Source organism: Leptonychotes weddellii, chromosome 1, assembly GCF_054177405.1.
Source record: "Leptonychotes weddellii isolate Sample4059 chromosome 1, ASM5417740v2, whole genome shotgun sequence".
Classification (NCBI taxonomy): domain Eukaryota; kingdom Metazoa; phylum Chordata; class Mammalia; order Carnivora; family Phocidae; genus Leptonychotes; species Leptonychotes weddellii.
In genome coordinates, this window is record NC_138369.1 from 2,872,276 (window position 1) to 2,882,631 (window position 10,356).

Below are 10,356 nucleotides of genomic sequence, written 5' to 3' on the forward strand. Positions count from 1 at the left end.
ATAACTAGAATGATGTGGAACATGACTTCTTGCAACAACTCTACCTGGAGAAAAAGCATCTCCCAACTTCCTCCCTCCCTCCCCAGCCAGGGACAGTCTGTCCATCCCCTGGGCCCCTGCGTCCCTCACCACGCATGCAGCAGGAGTTGAGTTATTGCCCTCTGCCAGATTCCAGGCTCTTGAGAAGGGCGTTTGGCTTGCTCACTGCTGTATCCCCAGCTTCCAACAGGTGACCCCGCACATAGTAGGTGGCCAGAAGATTAATAACTGTGGATGAAAGGATGAACGGAGCAAAGTCTGTGCTCGGCAACAGAAATCTGTCGACTCCCTTCAGCGACACGTTGAAACTGTTTCTTAGGAACGAAGCCATGGCAGATTTCCCCAGTGAGCAGGCAGTTCCCCCAGGGAGGAGACAGACATAGTAAACAAACTCTTGGGGGAACTGTGTGATTTGGTTAGTAATTATAGACATGCAAATTCAAGCCACAAGCTACATTTAATGCAGTTCCAGTTACTATTGCTGCATCACCAGCTACCCCATAACACGCAGGCTTAAAATAATCATTGTTTTCTTGTATCTCACCAATTCTGCAGGTGAGGAATTTGGGCAGGTCTCAGCTGGGGGGCTTCTTCCCTTACCCGTGGGTAGGGGCAGCTAGTGAATGGCTGGTCTGGAAGGGGGGCGGGGAGTCAGGCCTCAGGACACACCAACCCTGCTGATACCTTGATCTTTGACTTCCAGCCTCCAGAATACATTTCTGTTGTAAGCCACCCCCCCCACCCCCCGCCATCTGTGATATTTTGTTATGGCAGTCTGTCTGGGTAGCTTATAAACCACAGATATCTATTTCTTACAGTCTGTGAGCCTGGGAAGTCCAAAGTCAGGGTGCCAGCATGGTTGGGGTGAGGGCCCTCTTCCTGGATCGTGGATGACTTCTCGTGCGCGGGAGGAAGGGGCAGGGAGCTCTCTGGGGCTTCTCTCGAAGGGCACTCATCCCCATTCATGGAGGCTCCACCCTCATGACCTAAGCCCCTCCCAGAGGCCCCACCTCCTAATACCATTGCTTTCACAGGTTAGGTTAGGATTTCAGCATCTGAAGGGGGGGGCGGGGACATTCAACCGGTAACAGTACTAGTAAATGAATATCGTTATTTATGTAATTTCTCACCAGCCTCCCCCACTTACACCAGATTCTGGAGTAAGAGGTTTTAAATCTTTTTTATATACAAATTTTATTTATTTATTTGAGAGAGAGAGAAACAAACAAACAAAAAACGCAGAAGGAGAGTGAGAGAGAGAAGCTGGCTCCCCGCTGAGCAGGGCCCCGAGATCATGACCTGAGCTGAAGGCAGATGCTCAACCGACTCAGCCACCCAGGCGCCCCTGGAGTTAAGAGGTTTTTATCTTTTTTTTTCTACTAGCTGCATCCCAGCTCCTAAAACCAGTGCCTGACACCTGGTCATCTCATAAAGTATTTACGGAATGAATGAATCCGCCTAACCTTTGGCTTTTACTATTTGAGGTCTATTATATTTATTTTCGCGATTTTTCTGAATGTTTTAAAATATTTTCTCATTAAAAAATTTTTAAGGCGCGCTCGGGTGAAAGCCCCCCAGCTTGGTGCGCCCGGAGCGCGGCCCCGCGCAGGTGGCCCGGTCCCCCGCGTGCCTGCCGCGTGGGGCGCTAAAGGAGCGCACCTGGGCCCGCGGAGCGCACCTGGCCGACCGCCCCAGGTGTGCGCGCGCACGGCGGCCCGATGTTTGCAGCCAGCTGGGCCGGGGCGCGGGGACAGGTAGCGGGACAACAGGCTCCCCCGGACGCGGAGGGGTTGGGAAAGAGGCAGTCTCCTGGCCTGGGCCACAGTCACGGCCAAATAGCGGCCCCCACTCTGTCTTCCCGTGGCTGCCTCCCCGGAACCTGAGGGCGGCAGACAAAAATCAGAATGAAAGAGAGGGTGGAACGTGCTAGCTCCAGGGCATCAGCCATCATTCTCAGGCGGGGTGGTGCTGTGGTTAAGATGAGCTTACTGGAAGGACCCCTTTATCCATTCCACATAACGTGTGGAGCGCCCGCTGTGTTCCAGGCACTGTTCTAGAAACATGGCATTGAGCACCATCGACAAAAATCTCTGCTAGTCCAAGCCGACTTTGCAATGGGCAGACTGAGAATAACGTCTGAAATATATAAATTATGTAGTGGGTTAGGATGCACAGTGGTCTGCGTGCGGTGGGGAGGAAAAGACAGGGCAAAGTCAGGGGGCCTTGAGGGGAAGGGTTGCTGATTTTTATCATCAGCCCGTTTCCGGACCGCAGATACTTCCACCACGGATGATCTCCAGTTTCGGGGGGTGGAGTCACAGAGCAGGAAATTAGGAAGAGATGCGCAGGGCCACACCATCACCTAGCATTTCCACCATGTAAAGGCAGGAGGCACGAATCCCCTGGAGAGCGTGGCTAATAGCAATATGTAGTAATGAGGAGGTGATGTGGGTCCAGTATTTATCACTTTCTTTTTACATGATTGGTTAAGTTTTAGGTACCTATAATTTAATTTTCGGTACTGGCTGGGTTTAACTTCTAGTTGTCAAAAATCCGTAACAGTCAGCTCTTAGAAGCCAGTACACAGGGGTTCCAGCCCAACCTGGAGGGGAGACTGAGGTCCTCCTCCACAGTTGGGAGCAGGGGCCAGCGAAATCAAAAGTTGATGTGGGCATGTCCTGACTCTGTTCTAGAGCTAGAGCACAGCTAAGGGAGCTCCGGGCCCTGGGGATCCCCCCCAAATCTCTCCCCTTTCCCATGCCCATATTCTTTTCTCTGTCTTCTCTCTAGAGGGTAGATGAGTCCACGGTCGGTTCCTCCCACATCCTGGATTCCTCCCCCACCCAAAATTCCTCTGCTGTCCTGCCTTATCAGTTACCCTCAATCTCATTCAAACTTCAGCCCTTTCTTCCCTGGCCTCTGGCTTTCTCCCAAGAGTGGGTGAGTTAGGATGCATCCCCAGTGTGGGTCAGAAAATCCAGAACTGTAGTGGCTTAACGAAGATTGAATCTGCAGTGTGGCTGGACCACGAGCACAGGACGCTCAGTAAAAGAACCAGACACAAAAGGCCACGTGGTGTGTGATTCCATTTATGTGAATGTCCAGAGCAGGCACATCCACAGACAGGAAGTGGGTTAGGACGTCCTGAACACCTGCCACAACGCAGAGGGACCCTGAGGACACTTTGCTCAGTGAGAGGAGCCAGACACAGAAGGACACATCCTGCAGGACCCCACTCCCAGGAGGTCCCCAGAGGAGTCCTGTCCACAGAGACAGAGAGGAGAGGGTGCGAGCCAGGGCTGGGGCAGGGGGTGGGGAGTCTGTGCTTCATGGGGACAGAGTCTCCGTGTGGGGAGATGGAGAGTTCTGGAGACGGAGGGTGGGGGTGGTTGTACAACAGTGTGGGTGTGCTTCATGCCGCTGAGCTGTGCATTTAAAAATGGTCAAAAGGTTAATTTTATGTTACATACATTGTGCCCCAATTTAAAAAAACAAAGAAAAGAAAGCACAGAAGTATTTGGCTACAAGTATGCAGCTAGTGGGGGTTTTGATAGCAGGGGATTACCTACATAAATCGTAGCACATTTCCACACTATGGAATACTATACTGAAAGTACTGCCGGAAAATCTATGTTATTTGAATATCAGCTCTGCCAAGGCACAGATTTTTGTTTGTCTTGTTCACTATCATACCCCTGATGTCCAGAGAGGTACCTGCACGTACTGGGCACCCGATAAATACCCACCAGCAGGAGTCTGCCTACATAAAACGTGGCACCTGTTGAATGAATGATAAAATCTTCAAGCTATAATGTTAAGTGCAAAAAAGCAGGTAATGTAACACCTGTATTTTCTTTTTTTTTTTTTAAGAATTTTATTTATTTATTTGACAGAGAGAGACAAAGCGAGAGAGGGAACACAAGCAGGGGGAGTGGGAGAGGGAGAAGCAGGCTTCCCGCCGAGCAGGGAGCCCGATGCAGGGCTCGATCCCAGGACCCCGGGATCATGACCCGAGCCGAAGGCAGATGCTTAACGACTGAGCCACCCAGGCACCCCCACACCTGTATTTTCTTGATCCCCCCAAAAGACCACTTTTCCATGTTTTATTGTTTCAGGAATCAGAAAGGAACCTGAACTATATTTCACTTAAAGCCATGTGTATGTTTAGCATGGTGTGGGGTGCTTTTCGGTTTTGTGGGTGTTTCTTTTGGTTTTTGTTTGTTTGTTTGCCCCTGAAGAGTTGTTATTAAATTCAGAGTGTTGTTTTCAACAACTAATGGCAATTAAGAGTGAAGGAAATTCAGACATGTGCACAGAACAGGATGCAAGAGGGAATAAATGTTTATAGGTCGGGGCGCCCGGGTGGCTCAGTTGGTGGATCATTCAACTTTTAATCTCAAGATTGTGAGTTCGAGCCCCATGTTAGGTGTAGATATTACCTAAAATAAAATCTTACGGGGCGCCTGGGTGGCTCAGTCGGTTAAGCGTCTGCTTTCGGCTCGGTCATGATCCCAGGGTCTTGGGATCGAGCCCTCCATCGGGCTCCTTGCTCAGCGGCGAGCCTCCTTCTCCCTCTCCCTCTGCCTGCCGCTCCCCCTGCTTGTGTGCGCGCGCTCTCTCTCTCTCTCTCTGTATCAAATAGATAAATTAAATCTTAAAAAAAAATCTTTAAAAAATGTTTGCAGATCAATCACAGTTTTGTTTCTGGCTAGGGATGTAGTAAAGAAAGGGTTTTCACAGTTTTTCTCATTTGCTTGTCTGCATTTCCTGACTTGTTTTTGGTTTTTTGGGTTGTTTTGTTTTTTCTGTAGAGAATATATAACATTTACGCAACAAGAAACACTGTAGAAACTAAGTTCAGTCAATGGCATAAAAGATAACATAGATTGCTGGCACCTACCGTGCTGTGACTAAGGGCACAGGTTCTGTCTGGAGCTGGAGGAGCTGGGTTCAAATTCCCATCCTATCACTTGTGAACCCAGGGCCACCTGCACTCCCTGCGCCCCTAATGTCCCGGCGCCGTCAGCTTTCCCGCCTCTCCCGAGCGCCCCCTGCCGGCCAGCGGCTCGGCCACGCCAAACCTAGATGAGACAGGGCCTTTCGGCCGGCGAAACCCTCGTTCTCGCTCCTGATTGGCTCCGAGTTGCTCGCGATGCCTTTCGGGGAATGGAGTCTCTCGGCCCGCGCCTGCGCTTCCTGTGGGCTGGAACCCTGAGGGAGCCACAGGAAGTACGTAGCCAAACTTGCCCGGGTCCCAGAGGTCATAGTGATAGCATTGCGCGACGGGAATTGTAGTCCAGGCGTTGGCAGTTTCGGCCTTAATTCTCTTGGTCGGAACGACAATCCCCACCATGCACCGTGCTCCCAGTTCGCCTCAGCTTGTGCGCGTCCTTCTACGAGTGGTAGTCTTGGCCCTCTCCGTTCCTCTTCTGTCCTGCGGGGGAGGCCGGCCCCCAGGACTACATTTCCCTGCGCACCCGCCAACACCCGCGGCGCCCGGCCGCGGCAGCCATTTTGTTCCTCCGGAGAGGCCCCTAAGATGGCGGCGGGGGAGACGGTGAAGGTTGCCGCCTGCCCCTCCGGGCGCTAGTCCGCGCTCTCCGCGTCCCCCGGCGGCCGGCCCATGGCCTGGCGGAAGCCCGGACCATGGACCTCCGCACCGCCGTGTACAACGCCGCCCGCGACGGCAAGCTGCAGCTGCTTCAGAAGCTGCTCAGCGGCCGGAGCCGGGAGGAGCTGGACGAGCTGACGGGCGAGGTGGCCGGCGGGGGGACGCCGCTGCTCATCGCCGCGCGCTACGGCCACTTGGACGTGGTCGAGTACCTGGTGGACCGGTGCGGCGCGAGCGTGGAGGCGGGCGGCTCGGTGCACTTCGATGGGGAGACCATCGAGGGCGCGCCGCCGCTGTGGGCCGCCTCGGCCGCCGGCCACCTGGACGTGGTGCGCAGCCTGCTGCGCCGCGGGGCCTCGGTGAACCGCACCACGCGCACCAACTCGACGCCCCTGCGCGCCGCCTGCTTTGACGGGCACCTGGAGGTGGTGCGCTACCTGGTGGGCGAGCACCAGGCCGACCTGGAGGTGGCCAACCGGCACGGGCACACGTGCCTCATGATCTCCTGTTACAAGGGCCACCGCGAGATCGCCCGCTACCTGCTGGAGCAGGGCGCCCAGGTGAACCGGCGCAGCGCCAAGGGCAACACGGCCCTGCACGACTGCGCCGAGTCCGGCAGCCTGGAGATCCTGCAGCTGCTGCTGGGGTGCAATGCTCGCATGGAGCGCGACGGCTACGGCATGACCCCCCTGCTGGCGGCCAGCGTCACGGGCCACACCAACATCGTGGAGTACCTCATCCAGGAGCAGCCTGCCGGCGAGGAGGTGCAGCCGGGGCCGTCCGGAGAGGGCCCCTCGGCCGCCGGCCCGGGGTGCGCGCCGCCGCAGGGGGCCCGCGGCTGTGGCTCCTCCCCAGAGGAGCCGCTGAGCGATTCCTACGAGAGCTGCTGCCCCACCAGCCGGGAGGCTGCTGTGGAAGCTCTAGAGTTGCTGGGAGCCACGTATGTGGATAAGAAGCGGGATCTGCTCGGGGCCCTGAAGCACTGGAGACGGGCTATGGAGCTGCGGCACCAGGGCGGAGCGTATCTGCCCAAGCCAGAGCCCCCGCAGCTGGTCCTGGCCTATGACTATTCCAGGGAGGTAACCACCACCGAGGAGCTGGAAGCGCTGATCACTGACCCCGATGAGATGCGCATGCAGGCCCTGTTGATCCGGGAGCGCATCCTGGGCCCTTCTCACCCAGACACTTCCTATTACATCCGCTACCGGGGTGCGGTGTACGCCGACTCGGGCAATTTTGAGCGCTGCATCCGCCTGTGGAAGTACGCCCTGGACATGCAGCAGAGCAACCTGGAGCCCCTGAGCCCCATGACCGCCAGCAGCTTCCTGTCCTTTGCCGAACTCTTCTCTTATGTGCTCCAGGACCGGGCGGCCAAGGGCAGCCTGGGCACACAGATCGGCTTTGCAGACCTCATGGGGGTGCTGTGCAAAGGAGTGCGGGAAGTGGAGAGGGCCCTGCAGCTGCCCAAGGAACCTGGGGACTCGGCCCAGTTCACCAAGGCCCTGGCCATCATCCTCCACCTGCTCTACCTGTTGGAGAAAGTGGAGTGCACGCCAGACCAGGAGCACCTGAAGCACCAGACCGTCTACCGGCTGCTGAAGTGTGCCCCCCGAGGCAAGAATGGCTTCACGCCTCTGCACATGGCCGTGGACAAGGACACCACCAACGTTGGCCGCTACCCGGTGGGCCGATTCCCCTCCCTCCAGGTGGTCAAGGTGCTGCTTGACTGTGGGGCTGACCCGGACAGCCGGGACTTTGACAACAACACCCCACTGCACATAGCGGCCCAGAACAACTGCCCCGGGATCATGAACGCCCTCATCGAAGCGGGTGCCCACATGGATGCCACCAATGCCTTCAAGAAGACCGCCTACGAGCTGCTGGATGAAAAGCTGCTGGCCAAGAGCACCATTCAGCCCTTCAACTATGTCACCCTGCAGTGCCTTGCAGCCCGCGCCCTGGACAAGAACAAGATCCCCTACAAGGGCTTCATCCCTGAGGAGCTGGAGGCCTTCATTGAGCTACACTGACGGGGTTCAGAGAGAGGAGAATCCGGGAGGGGCGGAGCCCACGCGTGCTCTCACCCTCTCTTCATGAGCCCTTGGGTGGCGTGACATAGAAGGGCTCTCTAGCCTCCGCAGCCCCGTCACATCTGCGGGGAGGGGAAAGGAACTAGCAGGTTGTTGGTGCTCACAGCCTTCAGGATCGTGTGTTCAAAGAGCTGTTTTTGGCCAGCCAACGGGCCAGTCTTTCATCAGGAGAAGATGCACGCCCTTCCCCGCATCCCATCTGCCTGGGTTCCAGAGGATTTCGCCTCCTTGCCTGGAGGCAGAGGAATTGAAGCTTTTGCCTTCTTTCTCTCCCAGCAACAGGAAGAAGCTGAGAATCGGGTCCATGCTTCTCTGCCCCTACATTGCCAGAGAAACCCAGCCGCCAAAAGCAGCGTCGGGACCGGGGGCTCCTGAGGTCAAAAGTTGGAGACTCGAGAAGCAAGACTGACTCCCTTCTTCCAGCAGCACACTTGCACCCCGCTCCCTGCTACGCCACCGTGACCACGGCCTGTGAGCCCATGGGCCGGGCTCCCTGCCCTGGGCAGCCTGCTCCTCGCATTGCTTTCGTTGGTTTGGTGTTCTCTTGATTCATGAGTGGGCAGGTTACACGTGGGGCACAGGAGTCCCGAGGTTTTGCTGCCATATATTTTTTTCTTTTTTAAAGAATGTTTTGTCAGATTTAAGAAGTTAATTTCACACAGGGAGGTTTCCGTCGTGCCTGAGATGGCAAGGCTATCAGGAGTGAGCTTTGCGGTGTGGAGAATTTGGTGAGGCAGGTAGAAGTCCCCAGCGTCGGGCCCAAAAGTAAGAGTGACTACGTCTTTTTTTAAAACTTCACTCATTTGCCTTCTACTCGGGCTTCCCGACGTTCTCATTAGCAAGAGAAGCATTTTCCAGATGCTGAGGGAGCTGGTGTGGCGTCTCTCCCCCACCCAGTGAGAACTAGCGTGGCTGGCTTGGGTACGGTTCTCACAATTACTGAGTCCAAAAACGGCAGGCTGCCTCAGCCTCGCAGATCCCAAGTGATGGGCAGCCCAGCGGCTCTAGCCATTTTTTTTTTTTTTTTTTTGTAGCTGCTTGAAAGCCTGGATCCAGGCGTTCCCGAGCAGATTGCAAGTACGCTGCTGAGTCAGCCAGGTAAGACGGTGAATGTCCACAAGTTGCCAACTGCAGAATCTTGGTTTCCCATCCCTCAGGGTCTCGTGCCCGTGCTGGAGAAACTGCCGCCTCGAGATCTTGCGATCTCTGGAGCGACCCTGCACATACCCCGGCAGCCAGCCGCAAAGCAGGGGACAGTAGAAGGGGACAGAAGCAGCTGCTCAGGAGAGGGGGACATCGGGAGAGGGGCGTCCTCCCCTCCCCGCACCTTTCCCGCAGCCTCGGCGGGCGGCCGCAACACAGCCCCGTGTGGGGCCCCTGGGTGTCCCTCCCCTCCAAGGAAACTTGGCCTCGTTTGGATTTGCAGTGTTAGTTAGGATATTATTTATTTACAAGGCCAGGCTTGACCTCCTGTTGAGGCAGGAAACAGTCACTGTCCCTTGAAGGCACGGAATAAAGCAATGAGGCAGTTTACGGAATAAAGCAATGAGGCAGTTTACGTTGTGAGTCTTTGCGCTGACGCTCAAGTCCTCCGACGGGGCCATCAGCAGCTGCTGAGCGCAGAGGCCTGTGGTGTGGGTCAGTGGAGACCCCAGCCCCCAGGCCACCGTCTCTCACTGGGGGAGTTCCTGGGGGTGTCCTGGGGCTGCTGTGTCAGGTTTCCCCAGGGGAGTGGCCTGATCTGTGCGGGGGGTGGGGGGAAGACAGGAAAGCCACTGGTCTCCTCCAAACCCCTGCTTTGTGGTAGGGTTGCCACAGAAGAGGTGGCGTGGCCCTCCAGAGATCGGGGGGGGGGCGGCAAGAGGCTGCGGGTGACTTCGGTGGGCTTCCTGGAGCCGTTCCGTCTGGGGAGGAAGATCTGGTTCTCTCCAGTTAGCTGGGCCCAAGCCCTGCTGTGTGTCCTCAGGCCGGGGTGTTGGGGGGTGGACCCCCGCATGGCTGGGGAAGGCCCGTCCTCCAGCAGCGTGTTGGGTGGGGGGCTGCTGCTCATCTCCTGGCCTCACTGGGGTGTCTGCCCGCCCCCCTGTAGTGTGAACACATCGTTGCCTTGAAGGAGTGGGCGTTGAATCAGTAGGTGCTCAAGAGTGGCCTCAGGAGACACAACACCGGCCAGAGCATTTATTGGGCCCTTGCTGTATGCCAGGCTCCATCCTGCGTGCCTTTGTGGGCCACTCATGGCAGCTCAGGGAAGTAGGTGTTCTCCCCGTTTCGCAAGTGGGGGAAGCCGGCTACGGTGTGTTCGAAGACTCGCCACAGAGGAAAGCCCACCCAGGCCACATGCTTTCCCCCCCCCCACCGAGCTTAGAACTGAGAATTGTGATTTCAGCCCCAGTCTCACGAAGGCCACTCAGACCAGGTGAGCGGTGATCCCGCTGCGCCGAACGGTGGCAGAGGATCTGGTTCCTGGGGGCGGGGGGGTGTCCCCAGGCGGTGGCCCACAGGATGCAGGGCATCTCTCTGCCAGCTGGGGTCAGAGCTCCCTGACCCAGCCAGTCGTAGTGGGCTGGGAGTGCGGTGTGCGCACTGCTCCACCCCGTGTCCCCAAACCTCTGCAGT

The 10,356-nt window shown here is 56.5% G+C and overlaps 1 protein-coding gene across 1 annotated transcript; it reads left to right on the forward strand.

Annotated features, from left to right (window-relative positions):
• Positions 1 to 5,338: 5,338 nt before the first annotated feature.
• FEM1A (fem-1 homolog A) lies at positions 5,339 to 9,298 on the forward strand. Its single transcript, XM_006740204.3, has one exon. It carries the CDS (start codon positions 5,686 to 5,688, stop codon positions 7,678 to 7,680), a length of 1,995 nt encoding a protein of 664 aa, XP_006740267.1. The 5' UTR covers positions 5,339 to 5,685; the 3' UTR covers positions 7,681 to 9,298.
• Positions 9,299 to 10,356: the final 1,058 nt, after the last annotated feature.